At 48.2% G+C, this 23,086-nt stretch overlaps 1 protein-coding gene across 3 annotated transcripts in view; it reads right to left on the bottom strand.

The window, feature by feature from the left end:
* Positions 1–23,086, bottom strand: part of ADCY3 (adenylate cyclase 3) — an 85,975-nt gene that overhangs the window by 43,073 nt on the left and 19,816 nt on the right. For all 3 annotated transcript variants that reach the window (XM_081264107.1, XM_081264108.1, XM_081264106.1), the window contains exon 3: positions 2,883–3,032. In XM_081264107.1, coding sequence (XP_081120233.1) covers positions 2,883–3,032 — 150 coding nt within the window. The remainder of the gene's footprint in view (positions 1–2,882; positions 3,033–23,086) is intronic.

Genomic DNA, 23,086 nt, shown 5'->3' with positions numbered 1-23,086 from the left:
GCCATTCCCTAGGCTCCCTGAGCTGACCCTGCCCAGGGAAGCATGTAGTCCTGGGTATTAGAATGCAGCTGTGTGAGCCCCTGAACTGTGCCAGGCTCTGCCCATGCTTCTCATATGACCCTCAAAAAACTCTGCAAGACAAATGTCAATGCTTCCATTTTGCAGATGAGGAAAGTGGGGCACTGTTAGGGTCAAAGAACTCCCTGGCCTCGCTAAATGGTGACCATCCATTAAAAAAAAAATGTACAAGGGCTGGGGCTGGGGCTCAGCAGTAATACACTTGCCTGGCATGTGTGAGGCTCTGGGTTCAATTCTCAGCACCACATAAAAATAAATTTAAAATAAAATAAAGATAATTAAAAAAAAAAAAAAGGACTGGGGGGTTAGGGTTGTGGCTCAGTGGTAGAGCACTTGCCTAGCATATGTGAGGACTGGGTTCCATTCTCAGCACCACATACATATAAATAAATTAGATAAAGGTCTATCAACAACTAAAAAAAAAAAGTACAGAACCCAGAGGGATACCACCAAGGTATAAGAGATCAGATACATACAGGGTTTTTATAAAACCAGTAAAGGTTTTTGTTTGTTTTACAGTACAGAGACTGAACTCAGAACCTTGAACATGCTACATATGACTGAGTTACATCGCCAGCCCTAAAGGAGTAGTTTTTAAAATATTTTTTTTAGTTATACATGGGCACAATATCTTTACTTTGTATATTTATTTTTACGTGGTGCTGAGGATTGAACCCAGTGCCTTACATATGTGAGGCAAGTGCTCTGCCACTGAGCTATAACCCCAGCCCCAGGAGTATATATTTTTTTTTAGATGAACATAACACCTTTATTTTATTTATTTATTTTTATGCGGTGCATGTGGTGCTGAGGTTTGAACCCAGTGCCTCACACATGCCAGGCAAGTGCTCCACTGAGCCACAACCACAGCCCCTAAAGGAGTATTTTTTAAATACACTCAGCCATGGTAAGTTCTCAGGAGGCCCAGCCAGGGTTCAAGACTTAGGGAAAGGGGACAAATATGATGGGCTACAATCATGGACTTTTGTCACAACAGAGGTAAGGGAACTTTCCCTCTGAAACAGATGACTCTAAGACCAGCTCAGAAGTTTTAAGACTTCATTAATAAGTAAAGAAAAAACGTCCAGAGTAATGTTGCGTCCCTTCAGCTAAATGATTTCATGTGTGCCTTCAAATACCACTGTCTAAAGAATGTGAGTGAGGCCCAGTGATGGGGTTCCAGTGTGGTCCCTCAAAACTAAAGCCCCATCTGCCTTAGTGGCAGGATCTAGGAAAACAAATTTCAGTAAATCCAGAGCGCACAGAACCTCCTGATCATAAAATGACATGGTTCCCAGAGCACAGAACCATAGAGTTTCAAGAAAGGGAGATAAAAACTATGGATAACAGGAAATTGGTGAACGTGATCTCTGGAGACCTTTTAAAAGCATTTGAGATGAATCCAGACCAAAACCCATTTAAAAGGCTGAGTGAGTCACATGAGAACCAAGAGCACCATCCTGTCATGGATTAGGCTGGAGCAAAGCCAGTAAACAAAGAACAGGGAAAGCCAGGCCCTTCTCCAGATGGAAAAAGGTAAACATTGGGGTCCCCAGGGACTGAGCTGGTTTTCCTTCCTCATAAGTGACTTGGAATGGAAGTGAGTGGGAAGTGGCTCCCTGGGGGAGGAAGCTGAGGTAGATGGGTAATAGGTAGACAAGAGCCGTGAGAACATGGAACTCTACAGATGGGGCCTCCATGCTAACTCACCACGTGTTTTTAAAGAGAGAGCTTTCACAAAGTCATCATGGCCCCATACCCAACAGCACCAGCACCCAAGGCTTCTCCTCAAGTAGGAGAAAGAAAGATTAATCTGACCAGAGGCTGGACAGCTCAACAGCCTCAAGGTCTGTGAAAACAAATTCCAAATAAAATTGGCCAGTATGGACCAAGGTGACCAAAAGTTGCCTTTAGATCCTTGACATGTCATTTAATCTTATTGTAATTATACATTTTCTCACCTCTGTGGTTCACTTAGGCTCTTATGGTTAATAACATATGCAGTAGGGATTTAGGAATATGATCCCATCCAACTGTCAGCAAGAGCTAGGAGTGGATTCTCCAAAAACCCCCCCTTAACTGCAGTAAACACTGGGCCACAAAGAAGGGAGTTGTCACTCTCCTCTTTTGAGAAAAACTACTTTCCCTCTTAAAGGTGTCTTTTTCCCTTTCTACTCTAATAAACTTTACTATACTTTTTCTATGCCTCCTCATGTCTTGCTTAGAATTTTCTATTGCAAGAACACAAGAGCTGATAATACAATGCAACCACTAGTCTGAGGTCGTGGGATGGGCCCAAACGCACTTGCCCAGCAGAGGCCCCAGCTCCTCTCTGAGCACACAGCCGGTGCACAGTGCAAATCTGCATTTGAACAGGCTGGAGTAGGGGATGGGCAAGAAAGGCATAACACAAACAACTGCCCAGGGAGAAAAAGGATCCAAAATACACCCAACAAAGCTTTTCACCTGAGAAAACAATGGCACAGAATCATTGCTAGCTGCCTAGGCAATGCATTTCTTTAAAGAGAAAAGTCTTACATTATAGGGAAACAGAACAAAAACAGAAAGCAAGAGAGGGAAGTCAAGGAGAGGAGATTTGGGAATGAGAAGCTCCTGGTGGTCCAGCCCTCTGAGGACAAGCAACCCACAGTTCAAGTAAGGAACCAAAACCGGACTTCTTCCAAGGAACACCAAGCCCTGCAGAGCACAGGTGCTCTGGCCCCTCTCCTCTTGTGGGCCCCTCTTCCCAGGCCCCAGGCCCTGAACCCAAGTCTCAGGCCCAAGCCACCCCACCAGAGCCTCACCTGCTGCTGGCTCTGCTCCTCCAGGTTCATCTTTACCTCCAGCGACTGGCGGGCCTCCAGAAAGGCCTTGCGGTGCTTGCGGTCTGCCATGTAGTAGGACATGATGCCCACGATGATGGCACACAAGTAGAGGAAGACGTTGGCCAGGATCTAGACCCCAAGGAGGAGAGAACAGGATGGTGGTGAAAACATGTCTTCAGGAAAAAGGGATGGGAGAGCTGGGGTGGACAGTAGCCATGATCAACCTGGAGTTGCCCAGTGTCCAAGGAACCCAGCTGAGCTCCAACCCTGACTAGAGATATGGCATGGCTCCTGACCAGGAAGGCACAGGGGCCCACGGGCTTGGTGCTAGACTGCAAGGCTGGTTAAGGGGCCACTGTTCCCCCTCCTGCTTCACATCATGGCCAGTCCCCTCCACCTGACCGCTCCAGACCTGCAGCCCCCGTCAGTCAGTCACCCATTGGTTCAGGCAACAATGAGCCCTCACTAATGAGATGCTCCTAGGTACTGTGCCAACTCACTGGAGAAAGAATGTACAAATCCCAGATCCCAGCAGAAGAGTGTAATCCTGAAAGTTACAGATATCAGGGACATCAAGGAGACCTGAAGAGGTCATGGGCTGGCCGGGCTGCCATAGTGCTACCTTAAATGTACACCTCAGGTTTGTTTTCTGGACATCACAGACATCTGTCACCAGGGACAAGAGAGCAGTCAGCACCAGTCCTCATGTCTCTTGAGGAACTGAAGCTATGGACAGGATGGGGGTGGGACCTGCCTGCAGGTCCACCACTGGCACAGAGGGCTCCTTGGGCCTTGAGAGGCTGTTCCCATCCCTGACACCCTGCAGACTTCCCTAGGTGTCCTGGCCCCTGACATTCCCATAGGCTGCTGGGACTGCAGACCCAATAGCCTCATGCTGAAGGCAATCTTGGATATGGATCTTAACATCCACTCCACGCCTGGCTTCTGGTGTTGGTTGCTGCTGACTTTGACCTTTAGTCTTGACTGGGCCCCCCACAGCTGGACCAGGTGCCAATTCTTCCAGTGTCTCCAAGCCCACTGGCCTCGGTTCACTGCTTCCTGGTACCAGTCCTCCTGCTTTCCTGGTATCAGCTCCATACCCTCCCCTAAAGCTGTACCCACCCTCCACACCCTGATTCCTGAGGTCCTGTCCAGGGGAGAGAGATGCCTCCCATGTGGGTATGGCTTCTCAGACACAAGATTGCAGCTGAAAGGTAGAATGGGAAGGCTGAAGAATTTCTTAATTTCCAGCCCTGTAGGGAAAAGGATTGGCCCAGCAGACACAACGGATTCTGGTGTCAGAAAGAAAATGGGGGAAGTCAATTTTAGAGTTTTAAACAAGACGGTTTTGGAGACATAAGGGAGGTTGATTCTTTTTTTTTTTAATTTTTCAATATTTTTTAATTTTTTTTAGTTTTTGGCGGACACAACATCTTTGCTTGTATGTGGTGCTGAGGATCAAACCCGGGCCGCACGCATGTCAGGTGAGCGCGCTACCGCTTGAGCCACATCCCCAGCCCAGGAGGTTGATTCTGACATTAATTTTCTGGGGTCTCTTGGTTATTCCACATCCTCTCTGATTTTGTGTGTTATCAGGGCTGATCAGTAGCACCCCGAGGATCCACCACCACCACACCAGGCAGAATGTTCCTGTAGTAGCTGCATGTGGTCACCAGTGCTGAGTCCCAGGGTATTCACTGTGGGCCTCTGAATAATAAGTAATTAGGTGAGGTATCTTAGTGCCAGTCCATAAGCCACCAGATAAAAGTTCTCAAGATTCATTGATGGCTGGCTCCAACACATAATGACCCAATCACTCACAGCATACGGTGGGGGTAAGTGGGGGTTTCAATACCCTCTGCAACACCCCCTGAACCTTCTGCTTCCATGATGGCTCCCACTGTCTGAGCAGTCGGTATAGTGAACACCTGGTCATCTGAAAGCTGCCAAGTGTGTCCAGTGACTTGAAGTAAATCACACAGGTCACGTGGGCTCTCAAAGCCAGTCTCAGGAACCTCTCTCTACTGGCCCAGAAGCTGCCTTCCTGTATGGCCACATGACCTTGAAACCTGTCATCCCCCAAGCTCATAGTGCCACAAGTTTGGAGGGCTGGTTCCAGGTCAGGCTGGTGTCCTGTTTTTCCTTACTGTCCAGTACAGTAGCCACCAGGGCTGAGCCTCTTCTGGGCTTACCAGGAAGCCAAGGGAGAAGCTGCATGGGAGGTAGAAGCCAACTAGGACCCATATATCTGGGCCCCTGCCTGGTGGGTCCCCAAGGCACTGGGGATCAGCCCCGATGAGCTCAAAGCCAGTTCAGAGGGGCTTGGTGCAACCAGGAGACCCCAGAAAAGCCCCCGAACTGAGGACTTTAGAAAGGGGCCAAAGACCTACCTCTAAATCCAGCCCTGGCCACAACCAGTCTGGGAGGACTCTCTGGGCTGAGGGTAGAGCTCTGTACCTGGGATCATCCTGCCCCTACTGACAGGCCTTGGCCAGTCTTCCCAAGGGAACAATGGGACAGGCTCTGCACAGGGTTTACAGCTGTTACTCCTCAGGGTGGCTACCTAAGAGAAACAGAGCACTCGAGGACAACTACTGCCACCAAAGATTAGAACCCATGTATAAGGATTGTTATGATTGGGATATGAAGTGTCCCCAAAAGCTCCTGTGTTAATGCAGAAATGTCTGCAAGTAAAACAAACTGGACTGTGAGAGCTGTAACCTAATCAGTTCATCCCAGTTTAAATGGACTGGGTGGTCACTCTAGGTGGGCAAGGTGTGCCTAGAGAGGGGGCTGCTGGGGCAATGTTCTGGAAGAGGGCATCTTCCTCTGGCCCTGTTCCCCTTCCCCGGCCTCTATGCTTCCTTGTTACCATGTCCTGAGCAGCTCCCCTCCACCACGCCCTACTGCCATGATTTGCTGGCTCACTTTAGGCCCAAAGCAGTGGACTCAGTGGGCCAGGGACTAACCCTCTGGAACAGTGAGTCTCAGGGGTGCTGCTGTTCTTTTCCATCCCCCACCCGCCTCTGTCTCATGAACAGTCATGGCTCTGAGGCCTGCCAGAAGTCCAGCAGTCCCCAGCCAGGTAACAAGTGGTGGAAGGCTCAGCAAAGGCCCCGCAGGCCAGCTCTCAGCCCCAAGTTCAGGGCAAGAATCCAATAGGCAGAGGCCACCAAGCCAAGGAATCCTCAGGGGACTCCAGGGAGCAGAGTCTGCTGGGGGAGGAAGGTTCACAGGAGCAGGAGGAGCTGCCCAGTGACGGAAGAAGGCTTCCAGCACAGAACAGTCACTCAAGACACTGGGCACCCTCCAGAGGTGCGGTACGGCTGGAAGGCGGCCGGTGTGCAAACACTCCCAGGTGAAAATGATGTGCGAAGGGCACAGAACCCCTTCTTCTGGCCTCAGTTTCCTTGCCAAGGACATCACCTCAGCATCAGGACATTCGTGGCCTAGACACGGGCACACGCTTCTTGAGCCTCATCCCGTTTACAATCAGCATTGAGGTGACATTGTTCCAATCTTATAAAAGAAACTGCAATGAAGCAAGGTCTCAAAACCACACTCCCACGCTCTTATTCTGTCTTATTCTGTGGTTCAAAACCCCACCCGAAAGCACTCGGCTCATTTACATATTTATAACTCTACCTTTTCCGGGAAAGAACATTAGACATTTTTAAAACTAAAAATTGTCAGGAAAATATCAGCCCTCAAGTACTTCGGCATGAGCTGCAGACATTTTAACTGGAAACTAAGAAGCGCATCTGCAGATTCCCCCACAGCTTCTTCACATGGCGGGGACTGTCACATTTAAGCAGTTAAAATTTATAAATGGATGTTATTTATTTATAATTATTTATAAATGGATTCATTTTCAAGAGAAAATGAATGTACCCCTCAAAATATGCTTTAAAACACTGACCTTTACTCTTTGGACACAGTCAGCTGGAGTGTCCCTGTCCTCCAGAAGCCACTGCAGGGCAGGAGAAGGCCCAGGGCCAGGCAGGTGTGGCCCTGGGGAAAGACCTGACGACGGGGAAGCAGGGAGCTGTGGTCCCTCTAAAACACACTGTGAGCACTGACGCTCACTCTAGTTACGAACCAGAGACCATGGGGCAAAATCGGCCCCCAGGGAAAACGTAAACCCTAGTGAGAATCCAAAGTGGACCTCTCGTGACACCGTGACAAATGGATTTTCTCCAAATTGGGCCTTGAGCTCCACTGGTCCGGATTGATTTTCCAGTGCTCTCACCCCAGGGTAAGGGGGCTTCTTTTCAGAACTCAGGTCTTCTCCCTCCAGGGCTGCCTCCTGCCTTCACTAGTTCACCTCCTGACCCACCCTGGTCACAGCTGCCCCTGGAGAGGACTGCTCAGGCCTCCTGTCCACTCTTAACACTTCCCCGTCGGCACCAAAGGCACCCCTCCACCCCACACGGGGTCCCTCACTGTCTGCCGACAGCCCAGTTTCCTACACCAGATGGGGCACCTGGGAAGGTGGATACCAGTGTCCCCTCCCTGAGTGTCCCCAAGTCCATCCTGGCCCATCCAGCACCAGGTACCCAGGAAGTCATGAGATGTCAGACTGGACCGACCTGGGGTGGTGACACCACACTGAGACTCATCAGGCCAGGAGAGCAGAAGTCATCAGGAAACACAAACTGCCATCCCCCATGGCCTCCCCAGGACCCAGCTTCTGCTGCTTGGGACTCTTTCTTAATACCCCCCAAGCTTCTCCTACCCCAGCCTATCCTGAAAGCCAAGAGGAAAGAGTCTCTGTCAACCACACAGGCCAGGAGAGCAGAAAGGGAGACAGTCTGCAATCTGCGGAGAGCATAAGGGAAATGGAAAGCACATGGGGAGGCGGAGAGGTCTGCAAGGCCGTGCCGAGCACAGCTTCCTGAGGCACTGGCATTCAAGATGGGGTCTCTGGAACGCAGGATGGGTATACACACACACTCCGGAGGGCCAGCCAGGAAGCCTCCCCCTGCTTGGGAATCTAATTAACCTGTGAGCATTCTGCACATGCTCCACCTGTCCAGGAGACCAGAGGACCCTCATTGCTCCCTGTGTCCCTTAGACCTGCACAGCAGCAACACCAGGAATTTGTTAGGCGCTGCACCCTGAGGCCTACACCAGACTGAGATCCCAGAGAGGTGTCCTCAGAGGCACTAAACTGAGAACACTGCTCTGGAGCACCACTGAAGTCACTTTTGCTCACCCAGGGTCCCCTTTAGACTGTGCAGCATGACAAGGCTCTGTGTGACAGCTGCCCAGTCCCTGGGGTCTCATGTAGAAATAGCTTTCCTGGGCCAGGGTGGAGCTCAACGGTAGAGTGCTTGCCTGGCATGCCCGGGGCCTCAGCTGGATTCCCAGGAAAGCAAAACAAAAATACCTTAATCCTACAGTTAGTTTCTAGAAATAACTTATTTCAAAGAATTGTTCTTTTTTAAAAAAATCATTTAAAAAATAATGAATAAGATGAAGGAACCTCCCAAGTGGGTAAGCTTCCAGACTAAAGCTTCATTTAGCTCACAACAGCCGGATGAAGCGTCCGCAGCGCCCCAGCGCAGCAGGCAAGCTGAGAGCGTCCCTCAGGAACCCCTGGTAGGGTCTTCCCTGGAAACAGCTCAACATTTCTAACAGCCCCACCCCCACCCCGGGAAATGGCAGCTCTAAGCTCTAAGTAGAAGTTGCCTGCTGAAGTGGCCCCCGTCGGTCCAGAATGTGCCAGAAGCAGAGGGAGACGGTCGCTGGGTGCACGGGGTATCAGTGTCCATGTGGGCTGCCGTGAGGCCTGTGGGGCTCTGCGCTGGGGAGCTGGGGGAGGCCCGCTGGAGTCTCTCTCCGTTAAGATGTACTTAGAGGCTTTGGAAGAGTCTCCAGGAGCTGGGGGCAGGAAAGAGCAGGGCAGGGGAGGCATCCAGCCTTCTCCAATCCAAGGACGCTGCCGGGGCCTGGCTTCCCCAGGAGCAGGTGGGAGAAGCACCTCAGGCTCCTTCTCTCGCTCAGGTCCATCTCCCTGGGACCTTCCGCCACACCACTCGCTGGGCAGATCGCCTGTCCTCGGGCCCAGAACAGAGTTTTCTTCATTTCCCCTTCTCTGCTCCTTTTCTTGCTCACTCATTTTTCTGTTTCCCCACCCAGAAGTGAGCTCCAAGGGATGGGGGCCTTGGCTTTATTTCTCTACTTTTCACCAGCACCCAGGACCAGGGTAGCTGCTGGTGGAGGAATGAGTACGAGGAGGAGGTCAGGCTTTGCAGTCCCGTGGGTGACATCAGTCTTGCCCTACATGCTGTAGGCTCTGTGACCCAGAGCAAGCCACTTGACCTCTCTGACCTTTGGCTCCCCATCCTCACAATAACCCCAAGGCAGTTCCAATAAGACTGAAATAAAACCCTATCTCACACAGGGCTTAGCACGAAATACGTTCTCAATGTTTTCTTTATTTTCTTCTAGGGGTGAGAAGGCAAATTAGTACCTATTAATAATACCTTTAAAGTCTTATAAGAGCCTTCACCGTCATCTTCTCTGTTTCTCATACAAATCTCGCAAGAGGGAGGCAGGGCAGAGTCTTATGCTCATTTTGTGAAACAAGTGATTGAAGCCAGAGAAGTGGGCTTCAGAGGCCATGGCCCCTGGCTGTGCTAGAACCCAGGTCTCCTTCCTTCAAGGGCAGGGCTCCCACCTCCATCACAGCCACTTTGACTGACCTATGAAGAGTCTGCCCAGTCTGGGTGAAGGCCAAAGCATGGGAGCTCTGGGTCCAGGAAGGATCTGGGGCATTCAGGTGGGTGGGGAGTGGCCAAAAGGTCTGCAAACAGTGGGTGATGTCTGGTGTGGCCTTGAGCCAACTCCAAGCCAGTGTTCCAAGGTTTCCTATAACCACGCTCCCAAAGGCAGCCCAGCCTCGGAGCCTGCGGCACCACAGACCTGCCCTTCCTGTGGGAATTTCCCAAGTTTCTACCACGTGCCTCAAAACAAAGGGACCTCCAGAAACTTTTCTGCTTATTTTCTAATTCATGCACCCCTCGGCTAAAGGCATCCAGTCTTCCAAAGCAATTCAGAGGACTTTCAGGACAAGCATCTGGACAATGACGTTTTACACAAGATCCCTTGTGACCTGCTGGGTTGCCAGAATGATTGCTCAGGTTGTGCGTGGCACAGCCCCAGGAGCATCACCCCACACCTCTGACCAGACAGCTCCTCCAGAGACGTGGAGCATGCAGCGCTGGCCTCGGGCTCTCCTGCCTGTTTATCTGGCTGCACAAGCTCCTTCGCTCCAGCCACCCTGGCCTCTCTGTACTCCGCTAAAGGATAAAGACGTGTTGCTCCTGGGCTCTATGGCTCCCGCTGGAACGTCCGGCCCCTCCCCTGCAGAGGTCCACACAGCACGATGGTTCTGGGGTTCTACTCCTGCCACGCACTGAACACGATGCCCAGCCCCAGCGCCCAGGGGTGTTCGCTGTTAGAACTATCAACACCCAGCTCCGGCCCTCCTCCCCGATTCCCCAGGACTACTCACCCACTGCTCATTCATGCATCAAAGATTTAATGAAACCACCCTGAGCCAGGTAGGGCCCAGACTTAGCACTGAACAAGGCAGGAAAAAATTCCTGCCAGTGTCCCTGTAACAGTAGACAAATAACAATTAATTCAACCTTACGTGCCAGGAAGCTGCTCAGAGTGGGCATGAGGGAGGCTGGTGGCCCCGGTTCCCCACTCCCCTGTAGAAGTGTTGACAGCCACACGCTTCTGTAGCCTCATAGAGGGTGACACATGCTTCCTTCCTGCTGACTTTGACATGGGATTTGCTGTGGCCAACAGCCATCAGGAGATTTTTTGAAGTGCACCTGCCAGGCTGGCTTTACCTCTCATGCCATCACCATGAAAACAACAGGCACCAAAGAGCTCAGTGCACAGCAGGAGACAGCCACGCAGGGTGCACAGCAGGAGAGCCACGCAGCCAAGCCAGCCCGGCCAGCCCGGCCTGCACGGCCTTCACCAAACACCCTGAGCACAGCGGAGCCCCTGGCCACCCACAGACACCCATGGGGCGAGAGCCACTGAGTGTGGGTTTAGCCCACCACCCGCGCTGGCTTCATGAAAGAAGGTTCGAGATGTGAGAAACCACTAGAGAGTTTTGAATTAAAGAGACAAGACTCTAATTACCTTTAAACCAGCCCCAGGATGGTTCCTCCTAGCTCCAGCCTCCAGCCACCTAATGCGATAGCGAGGTTTACTGAAGAGGCGAGGGAGAGAGGGAGGGAGAGGGAGACAGAGAGAGAGAGAGAGAGAGAGAGAGAGAGAGAGGGGGAGGGAGAGAGGGAGGGAGGGGTGGGGGTGGGGGGAACATGCCAGGGAGTGGATTTTTATTGGGGAACAAAAAATTCTGGGGAAAATCCCATCCATTGAAGATTAATTAAGGGGGGGCAGCATCCCAAGGTCAGGGGCGACGACTGGATCTTCAGGGTAGTGGCCAGACACGCCTCCGCAGGGACAAGCCCTCGGACCTGAGAAGGGTGGGGAAAGCTCTGACACAGCTGTGCCTAAGGGCCTCTCACTCGCCAGGGAGGTAACTCAAGTCACGTGCGAGGATGGCCTCCCACATGTGGGGGAGCACCAGGTGAAGACGGCTGACAAATACAGCAGAGCGTCATTTAAACTGAGATCAGAAAGACCAAAAAGACCCAGCCACGGGAAGGATCAGAAAGAAGAGTGTCCGGTGGAGGGGGTACTGGCACCAAGGCCCTGGACTTGGGCCTCTTCCAGGTGAGGCCCCCACGGGGCAGACACACCCTGCCCTCCTGCAAGGCAGCTTGGGCACCTTCCCCAGCATCAGGAGGGACCTGAGGTCGGGGAGTGTCTTACATGGGTAGCCCCAAGGCCTCCCAGGGGAAGCACAGGTTAGCTGCAGGAAGAGTGACAGAGGGAGAAAGAAGGCAAAAAGACAGTCCCCTTGGTGCTGAGGCTCTGCCCTTGGTAAGAGAGTCAAAAGGCAGAGAGCAGCAGCCATTCAGCAATGTGCCTGCAGACACATTTGGCTGTTGTAAAAAGTCCTCTGGCATCTAGTGGGCAGAGGCCAAGGACACTGCTGGACGGGGCACTCACCACAGCACATGATTATCCAGCCCAAAATGTCATTAGAGCGAAGGTGGAGAGGCCCAGCCTCGATTCCTGAAGAGGAGCCCGGAGCTCTCCTCACTTTTGTGTTGAAGAGTAAAGCGCTGAAGCAGGAAGCAAGCGCGCAGGTTTATTTTTAAATCGCCTGTGGAGCTCGTGGGCTGAGAGGATGCCCCCAACACTTGTAGAACCCTGAGACCCAGCAGAGCTCAATACATGCACCTGCAGGGCAGGCCCATCTCGGGGTGGAGAGAGCAAGTCTGGAGAGGGCCTTTGGGTCTCCTTCCCAGTTGTTTCCAAGTTTATAAACCTAGTCTATAAACTAGGTTTTGAGGAAACTGGTGGACCCCTAACACTGGGGGGAAAGTCACATCGAGCCATCTATAGAGGAGCATTACTTTCACCAGATTCTCCAGAGTCTATTACCTAAAGCGAATAAGAACCACAAAACCAATCAAAAGCACCCCACCTGCTCCTGTTGCTTCAATAAAGAAACACCTGCCACCGCATTTTATGTTTCCTCTTATTGATGCCGTTATTTAGTCACCTAGGTCTCTCTCTCCAGGCCAGATAATTCCAACTCCACGTAAAGAGTCTATTTTAAAGCCCTTTAATCATGTCTGGCTTCAGGCCTTTCTCAAAAGGTGGTCAACTCAATCCCACTGAGCTGTCTGGTGGGTGGCAAGATCTCATGCTGGTCCCAGAGATTAAAAAATGACCCCCCGGGGATCACAACTCCTGGGGGTGAAGAAGCTACAGTAAACAGAGGAAGAAGAGGGTAATCAGCAAAGGCCCCCGGAGCGGGTTGAAGACAGGGAGCTGGCACACACCTCTCAATATATGAATCTGAACGATAAAGAAATTCAAACCCATCTCTTAACTGCTGACCAAAGCCAAATGAAAAAAAGAAAAAGGGCAAAAAATAATAAACTGCATATTTATGAGGGCAATCCCAATAACAGGGTCCCATGCTTCCTGCTCACTTTTCTTAGCTCTAAGACGTACAAGATGGATTTATGACACTGATCCCTGACTTTCTGGAACTGACTGTGAATGAACTTGAAAACAAATATAGCAGCTGGGAGAAAGAGGAACATGTCATCTGGAGACAGAGGAAGGTATCCACCATTCCAGAATATCATCATCACACAGAAACACCAAAGCCCTGTCCCCCTACATCTGAGCTGACAGAACAGAGCAGTCTGTGGGATTCCAGGATCCCTTCCTCTGGCTCCAGAAAGACTTAGATCTTGAGAGTAAACCAGCCTGGTCATCTCTCCTGAGCCAGGCTTGCACCTTGGAGATCTGATCCCTGTTTCCTCCCCATGGCTGCATCCTAGGGGTTGCCCAGCCACCCCCTTTTCCTGCAGCCCCCCACGGTGCTCCTAGGGACATCTGCCATACTTTGTTCCAGTGTCTGGCTCTGTGGCAACTCTTTAGAGCTGTTCCTTGGCTGCTGTCTTTCTGGTTCAGTGTTTTTGAGATGGTGCATCCCGAGGGGAACCGATTAAGAATGGGGGTTGCTGGGTCCCCCCATGACTGAGTTGCAGGAATCTGCACCACTGACTCCTCCAAGAGATTTTCTTCTGGATTGCTGCACAAGGGGATGTGATAAGTATTAAAACAAGGCAAAGTTCTTCCCATCTTCCTGTTTCTTTAAGCCAAATTCTCATGCAATAGGTTGCTTCAGGTCATCTCCCCATGCCTGGCACGTTTTCCTTCTGTCCACTTGTTCACTTTAATTTCCTAACCATCTTCTGATTTGGGTTCACCTTCACCCTCACCCTGAGTCATGGTACCTCCTTATCACCCTTTCCTTTGTTTCTTTTCTCTTTTTTTCCAGAACTGGGGATTGAACCTGGAGGCACTCTACCACTGAGCTACATCCCTCAGCTCTTTTGATTTTATTTTTGATATAGGGTCTTGCTGAGTTGCTGAGGCTAGCGATTCTCTTGCCTCAGCCTCCTGAGTTGCTGAGATTACGCCACAGCTCCTGGCTTGCCCTTTGTTTCTGACCAGCTTCTCTTCCACACATGCAAAGCTGCATCCATGAGATTGTCCATCTATTACTGCTTTCATGTCTTAATTCAGTTCTCTGGTTGTTGTGTTTTTTTGTTTTTTTTTTTTTATTTTGGTTATAGGTGGACACAATATCTTTATTTTATTTTTATGTGGTGCTGAGGATCCAACCCAGTGTCTCACGCATGCTAGGCAAGTGCTCTATCTCTGAGCCACAACCTCAGCCCTCAGTTCTGTTTTTAATTCAAACTTTAAGTCACCTCCTTGCCTGGTCACGATCCAGCTCTCTTAAAGTGCTCTCTTAGTCATCATTATGTTTCCTCTTATTGATGCCAAGACTCAAATTCCAAAATGCAAAACCAAAACCATGGCAGACTGTCACCTCTCCCACTAGTTCTTCAGCTCAACTGCATGTGCTCCCCTCACCCTTCTTCCTAGATCCCAGCCCTGGTGACATCCTAGCACCATGTGGGGAGTTGGAAGAGGGCCACACCCCAAAACAGAAGCTGGAATTCAGACACTGGTATTGTTAAAAAGTTCCCAGGGGAGCCAAAGGTGCAGCGAGGATGGGAAACACTTCTTAAAGTCAGAGTGAACACCTAAGCCTGTCATCTCCCAGCCAACCCTGATCTGAAGGTCCAATGTTTGCCCGCTGCAGGCCAAGACCAAGTTCCACTGTGCTCCAGCAAATCACACACAGCTCCCCAACAGCACAGGTCCTCAGTAAACCCCAGCTGAATACCAAACCAACACAGTCTGCTCTGCCTGTCTCAGCTGGGCTCCTCCCATCTCCCACCAGGTACGGGAACTCGGAGATGAGGGAGATGATCACCCCTGGTGGAGTGATCCTATAAAGGAAAGACATCTGTCTTTCTCAAAGGCAAACTTTAAAACATTTAAAATTTAAAACATTCAAAAACATGGATTTGATGGAATAGGATGCAAAATCTACATTAATTATCAAGGTAAAACAGGATGATTTTCGTTTCCTTCTTCTTCAGTCTTTCTGGAATGGATATTCCCTTTGTGAAGAAACAAGGACAAGGAGTGTTATTTGAAATGTCCTAGGTTTTGTTTCCCTGGAACACCCTGACGGGTGGGTTGTTCATGCCGCCTGGCCTTGCCAGGTCCAAGCCTCCAGGCCTCCTTCCCTGTAGCTCCTCCTGTCGCCATTCAGCCCAAACCCTCACTTCCCACAGGGTGGGGACAGACTCATCTCTCTGGCCCCCTCTGGTCCTGCTAATCCACCCCCAGCTCACATTAACCTTCTAAAATCACCTTTTTTGCAAGTACCACCTCCTCAAAACCTCTCAAGAGCTGCCAATCCTCTAAAAGTATGAACCCCCATTCTGGCACTCAGGGTCCTGCAGACCTTGGGCCCTATGAACTTTCCTTAATACCTCCAAAATTCCTGATGTAAAATAAGCTCATGTCCTCAGTGTGTCACCCAGCAGGCACCCCTGACCTCAGCACACGCAGAGGCCCACATGTCAAGAGCTCTCAAACTTTTCCACCAAGTACTTGGGGAGGCAGCCTCCCCTTTCACCTTGCTAATGAACACGGATTTTGCATTTTATTCCACCAAATCCATGTTTGTATTACTGTTTTTGAATATTTGTAAATGTTTGCTTTTGAGTAAAACAGACGTCTTCCTTTCTAGCCTCAGCTCCACCAGGGGTGGGAGAATCAGACCATCATCTCTGCATTCCCACCCCGCTGCACCTGTGAGGCCCCTGGGAACTTTTTAACAATATCAGTGTCTGAACCTCCGCTTCTGTTTTAGGGTGTGGCCTTCCCCTAACTCCCCACATAGTGCTAGGATGTCACCAGGACTGGGATCTAGGAGGCAGGATGAGGGGAGCACGTGCGGATGGGACCTTTACTAAAATCTGCAGCCCTTGACCAACACCTGGCGTGATGGCTACTGGCTGAAGAAATGAGGGAATGGAGGAGGATAGGAGGAAAGACATGTAGAATGCGGGATTACCCGTGGTTCCTGCGCACCAGCAAACACACTTCTCCGTCCCCAGGGTCAGAAGCACTCTGCTCAAAACCCACCCCAGCTTGCCTCGTCCACCCTCCCCTCAAAATCCAGCAGACTCTGCCTCCCGGGAGCCGACTCGCCGGCCTGGCCCCACACAACCTCACTCTCCCTTTCCTTTGCTCCCTGAAGGGGGATAATGCACGGCACAAATCGCCATGAGAAGGGAAGGTCTGCACACGCACCTGACTGCTCTCTCTGGTGGAGATGACATGCGGGCAGCCCCAGGAGCAGAAACACCCCCTGTTCACAGTGGTTATCTTGTGGGGGAGGGGGTAGCCTGGGGGCAATTTTTATTTCCTCCTTTTTGCCCTATAATCTTTCTGGAATGAATATTCCCTTTGTGAGAGACACGAAGAACAGGGAGTGTTATCTGAAATTTCCTACGGTTTCAGCGCGGGCGGCCAGCAGGCCCTCAGCCCCACCACGACCAGGCTCCACTCTGTAGAAACCCCCTCCTCCCACTCCAGACACCCCCACGGGGAGAACCTGAGGGTGCTGTCCATCTGGAGTCTCCCACCTCTTGGCAGGGCACCACAAAAGCCTCCATGTCTATTCCATCTGACATCCGGAGAACTCTGAGAAGCCACTGTCCCTGAAGACAGCTCAATTCAAGCTGCGTGCTGCAAAGGACCAGCAGGGAGGGACCCTTCCTAAAATCTGCAGGCAAGGCCTGGGCACAGAACCCAATCCTTACTCTGCTCTGCTGCTCTGCTGAGTGAAACACAGGCATTTGGAAGCTCAGGGTCACAGCCACCAGGAAGACAGACAGAAGACCTGCCCACCCTGCCAGGCCAGCCATTTTTCACTCACTGTTCAGCCCCCAAATTTGCAAAGACTTTACTCTTTAGAAAGTAGGGCTGACTCAAGGATATGCCCCTAGAATCATCACTGTTGCCATCTCCTCCTGGGAGATGCCACCAGCTTATGTGGCTCCCTGCAGGGTGCTGTGTGTGGCCAGGAGTAACTGGGGCTCTGCTGGCACAGAGCTCCTCTTGCCAACAACGTGACAGTCCCTGCCCACAGGCCACATGGCTCACTGCCTGGTCCCACGTCTGGGTAGCACCGTCTTCCTCTTGGGAGGAAGACCTCTAGTCCCCCAGCTACTTTCCCTGACTCTGGACACTACACTGCAAGAATTTGCTCAGCCTGGGAACATATACACAGGCAGAATCCCCACGGGTTCCTGATTTTTAAAAATATTTCCTTTTGGTTTTTACCTAATTTGTCTATTTGTTGGCATGACATTTTTTTTTTTTTTTTTTTTTTTTGTAAGTACACAACAGCCCTGTTCTGGGTTTCTTGACTCTTGCGTTTGGGTGACAGTGGGATTTAACCACATCATCAGCATCATGCAGTAGCTGCCTACGGGCGCTCGGTTTCTGTATCCTTCATCTAGGGGTCCCGGATGCAACAATGAAACTGCCATGAGAAGCATGGCTTCAAACTCAAGCTCCCACTGGGGGAAACTCCAACTCCACCACCCCCTGGCCATGGCCTTGGAAGTCGCGTTTTCAGCTTGTTCCTCCTCTGTGCAGAGGGAACCCTGCTCAGAGTGGGCCTACAGAACTCATTACCGTGATGTGCATAAAGCACTTAGCACAGTACTGTGCTGGGTATACAGTAGGTCTCAGTAAATAGTACTGAATCTTACAAATTCCCAAGATGATGGGGCTGGGGCTGGGGCTCAGTGACAGAGCCCTTTCCTAGCATGTGTGAGTCACTGGGTTCAACCCTCAGCACCACATAAAATATAAATAAATAAAGGTATTGTGCCATCTACAATTAAAAATATTTTTTAAAAAAATCCAAAGATGACTTTTGGACTTTATCCCTATGGTTTCAGCTTTCCTATCTCCTTGAATGTGTCAACTTCATTTTGTCACCTGAGAAGAGAATGCATGTCAATGGTTCCCAGATCTGACTGTGCTTATATTCCAAGACTCACCCTCAAGTAGGGTTTTGGTGTATCTGAATTGGGCCGCCCAATCTGTGTTCTGTAAAAAGCCCTCCTCCCCATCCAGGGGTCCTGACACAGCCAGTCCTACTCAGGAACCACTGGACTGAGAGTAAGATTGCTGTTGCACTGGTACTACTCAAATGAGATTCCACGGCCCTCAGCCTTGAGCTGCCAGGTTCACCCTGACCCCTCAGTCTGTCCCACTCACGCAGCTCTCAACTTTTCTCTAGTCCCATGAACCCCTCTCCCCCCATTGCCTGTTAGGCACCAATTATAACGCCCAGTGTCCACTGCTTGCTGCCTGGCTTCAAGCCTTACGGTACAGAGAGCGACATCCCAATCCCAGGACCCTTTCAAAGAACCAACTCTGGATTCTCTGATTTTTATTGTTTGCCAATGAATTTTTGTTGTTCTTCTTCTTTTCTTAATGGCTTTCTCCTTTTTGTGGATTTAGTTTAGTTTTTCTATGTAAGGCAGAAGCTTAAATCATTGATTTTGGACCTTTCTTCTTTAGTAATATAAGAATTTTTAATACTGTGAATTTCCCTCTGAGCACTGCTTTACCTGCATCCCACAAATTTCAATATGTTGTTTTCATTTCCATCTAATGAATATATTTTCTGTCTCTTGTGATTCCTCTTACTTTAGGCATGTGTTAATTTCAAAATATTTGAGAACTTTCAAGATACATTTTGTTATTTTTAGTTTAGTCCATTTTTGTCAGAGAACATAGTTAATATAAGTTTAATCTTTTTTAAAACATATTGAGTATTGTTTAATAGCCCAGTATCAGGAGCATTTCAATGCACTTGAAAATAATGTTTTCTGTTTTTATTGGGTATAAGGTTCTGTAAACATGCCTTCAGTACAGCTGGCTGTCTGGGTTGTTCCAAGTGTTCTATACATATACTAATATTCTTGCCTGCTACTTCTACCGATAAAAGAGAGAGAAGTGTTGAAATTTTCAAATCTAATTATAGGTTTGTCTATTTCTCCTTTTGGTTTATCAATTTTTCCTTCACATATTTTGAAGGTTTGTCATCAAACATATATGTATTTAGGATTATGATATCTTTTTGATGAATTGACTCCCTTACCATCATGAAATGTCCTTTGTTATGCCTGGCAGTATTCTTTGTTCCAAAGTCTACCCATCTGATACTAACGAAACCATTCCAGTTTTCTTTTGACAAGTGCTTGAATGGAATGCCTTTTTCCATCCTTTTATTTTTAACCTATTTATATCTTGTTAAAATATCTTATATATTTAAAATGGACTTCTTAATTATAGTTGGTTCTTGCCTTGGTATCCATCTGACAATATTTGCATATTAAATGGTTTACTGATGACACATTCAGTATGATTATTAATATGTAATCCCAGCAACTCAGGAGGCTGAGGCATGAGTATCTCTACTTTGAAATCAGTCTTAGCAATTTAGTGAGACCCTCAGAAATTTAGCAAGACCCTGTCTCAAAATAAAAAATAAAAAAGGAGGGGCTGGGGTTGCGGCTCAATGGTAGAGCGCTTGCCTCAAATATCTGAGACACTGGGTTTGATTCTCAGCACCACATATAAATAAAAAATAAAGGTTCATTAACAACTAAAATGAATAAATTAATAAAATTCAAAAAAATAAAAAAGGAGCGAGGATGTAGCTCAGTGCTCAAGTACCCCTGGGTTTAATCCCGGTACCAGGGTGAGAGAGGGAAGATGAATATGTGTGTGTGTGTGTGTGTGTGTGTGTGTGCGTGTGTGTGTGTGCGTGTGTGTGTGTGTGACATCTTGCTTTTTGTCTTCTGTTTGTCTCAGTTATTCTTTGTTCCTTTCCCCTTATCATCTTTTGAATTAGTTTGTCGTCCTCTTTTATCTCCATTTTTGGTTTACAAGTCACCCCTCTTTTTTAATGCTTTTTTAGAGGTTGCTCTATGACATGCATCATATCTTTATCTTAGTACAGTCTACTTCAAATATGATACTACTTTACATGTAGTATTAAGAAATTATCACAGTAACCTTCCATTTCTCCACTCCTGTCCTTTGTATTATTGTTGACATATATTTTGCTTCTATATATGTTATAAAATCCACAGTATCTTGTTTGTATTTCGGCTTTAGGTAGTTTTGCAAAGATTTTTTTTTAAGAAAAGGGGGGAAAGCTTCATATATTCCTGCATATTTACCATTTTGGGACTCTTTTATTCCTTTGTATAGCACAAATATCTATCTGGTATCATTTTCCTTCTGCCTGAAAAAAGAAAAACAAAACAAACAAACAAACAAAAAAGCTCTCTGGCTGCTGGTAATGAATTCTTCCAATTTGACTTTGTCTACAAAATATCTTTACTTCTCTTTCATATCTGAGGACTATTTTTGTTGGGTACAAAATTCTACATTAACATTTTTTGGTTTTTAGTTCTATTGTTTTATGCCTTGAATAATTTCTGACCAGACATATGCTGTCATTCTCATCTTCCTTCCTCTCTATGTGACATCTCCCCCACCCTTGATCTTCTTTCTGGTTGCTTTTATGAATGTCTTCTTATTAAGTGAATGATTATTATGTGCCTTGACTTGACTTGCTTTATTTTTATTTGCTATATTTACTTGGGTTTTGTTGAGCTTCTTGAACTATGGGTTAACAATTTTCGGCAAATTTAGAAAAAAATTTCTACTACTATCCCTTCAAATATTTTTTTTTGGTCCTCCTCCTCCTGTTTTTTTGAGACTCTGATCACACATATAATAAACTGCCACATGCCATCCTGTGGTTTACTTTTTATCAATGGTTTTTCTTTATGTGCTTGATTTTAGTTAGTTTCATTGTTCTAGTTTAAATTCATCAATCATGTTTTCTGCATTGTCTAATCTATTATTTTTTCATTTTGAGTCTGTGATTGATAGTCTATTTTTCACTTCCAGAAATGCTATACTTTAACACTTTTCCATTTTTCTCATCATCTTGCTGATATTTTCCTTTATAAGTTTGAGAAAATGAAACACATTTAAAACATCTGTTTCCTTTTTCTGCTAATTCCAACATCTATTATTACTAGGTCTACTACTATTGATAATTTTTCTTTTGTCACATTGGGTCATGTATCAAGACACTTGACACTGTCAACTTTACTTTTTATTTTTTTAACTTTGCATTTTTCAATGCAGAATTTTGTTGTATTGCTTTAAAGAGTTTTGGATATTTTCCTGTTAGACAGCTAAGTTAGTTGTCGACTAATTTGATTATTTCATATTTACTTTTAAACTATTTTAGGGTGAGCCTTGTATGTCCCAGTGCTGACGCATGGCCCTTCTAGGTTTCTATCGAGTGCTCCATTTATTCAGTGAAGTCTCCTCTTCAGCTAGAGGGTGAGCGGAAGCCTGGCCCTGCGATGGCACATGCTAGTGGTCTTGCAGCTGCCCTCAGTAGTTCTTGTCTGGTCCCACAGGGTTTTAACCTGTGCACAGTAGATTGATATTAATCCAGAGATTTAAGAGGGCCTCTATACAGATTTCTGGAGTTTTCTTCTCATTGTCGCTTCTTCCTTTAAGGTATTCTGCTCTATAAATTCTAGAAATTTTGGCTTCCCCAAACTCTGCTCTGTCTCAGCTCAGTGAGTGCCAGGCCCTGGGCTCTCCTTCCCTGGGGCAGAATTATCCCCAGGAAGAAAGCCCAGGTGATGATAGGGCTCTGACGGTTAGTTTTCTTTTCCAAGGACTCACTGTTCATCATGGCCTATTATCCCAAAACGGGTCAGACTGCCCCATACTTTTTCCAGTTCTAGCTGTTTTTACAGGGGGAGGTAACCCCAGACTGTCTTGCTCGCTCTTGACTGGAGGCAGCCGTCTCTTGCTATATTTCTGGTGTACACCATCACTGATAGCTCATAGAAAGGGACAGCACCTGCCCTCTTTCAACTATATGCCTCTTGCCTACCATACCTACACCCCTCTGTTCCCTAACTGCCAGCCCTTGTCCCTAATCCAGCCACAGGTATCCTCTCCCTTTTCCTCAGACTTCTCACAGAATGTGCTGCCACCTCACTACCTACAGCCTTGACGCCTGATTCAAAGACCCCTATCCGTGGCATAAAGAGCCCAAACTGGACCTGGATGGAGCAGAAGCTGAATATCAGCCCCACCTTCCAATGGCCTGTGTGTCCCCAGGGAACACCTTGGTTTTTCTCTCTCTCTGTAATCTCCACAGAGTTGGGGTAAGGATCAGGGTTCCAGGCGTGAAATAGGTGGGTGCTTGATGAGTGTCACTCCCCATCTCTGAGCCACCACTTCACTGTTGTTCTCTTTCACCTTCTCGGAGGTGGCTTTGAAACAGTCTCTCACCATTTATGGGAGTGTGTGGAAATCTTCACAATAACCAGGGCAACAACCAACACATATCAACGTCTAGTACACGAGGTACAAGGGCAGGCCCTCAGCATATTCTGGCCAAGTAAACCACTGTGTCCTGCACTTCCCTTGATTGCTACTGTATTCCAACCCATTCAGTCACAGCCCTCAGTTTGTCACCAGGATGATCTTCCTGAAGGACAGCTCAGCTCGGTTCTTTTGCCTGCTCCAAAACCTTCCATGACTCCCTGGTGTCTACAGAATGTTGTCAAAACTACCCCAGATAACATTCTCTGGTCTTACATTTTGAAATCCCAAATTGCCTTCTGGATTTCCCTCTCATCATCACACACCCAATTCTGCAGTAAAAGCTTCTCTGTGACCATGTATGCGTTTGTCCTCCAGACGCTCGTAAACAAGTGGACACCTGTGTCCCTCTCCTACAACGGAGGGTTTGACACCCACTGTGACCTTCAGTGCTGCCTCCTCCTTGGGGCTTTCTCTGAACTCTTTTTTTAATTATTATTGTTATTATTTTTGGTAGTTGTAGATGGACAGAATGTGTTTAATCGTTTATTTTTATGTGGTGCCAAGGATCAAACCCAGTGCCTTACACATGCTAGGCAAGCGCTCTGCCACTGAACTCTTATAATCTGTTACAGATGCCCTGGAGGGCTTGGGACCTCCTTTCATAGTCACCT

The sequence above is a fragment of the Spermophilus citellus genome (genome assembly GCF_964194105.1).
Source record: "Spermophilus citellus genome assembly, chromosome: 13".
Taxonomy (NCBI): Eukaryota; Metazoa; Chordata; class Mammalia; order Rodentia; family Sciuridae; genus Spermophilus; species Spermophilus citellus.
Note: the sequence above shows the minus strand (reverse complement) of the source record. Positions and strands in the feature narration are given on the sequence as shown.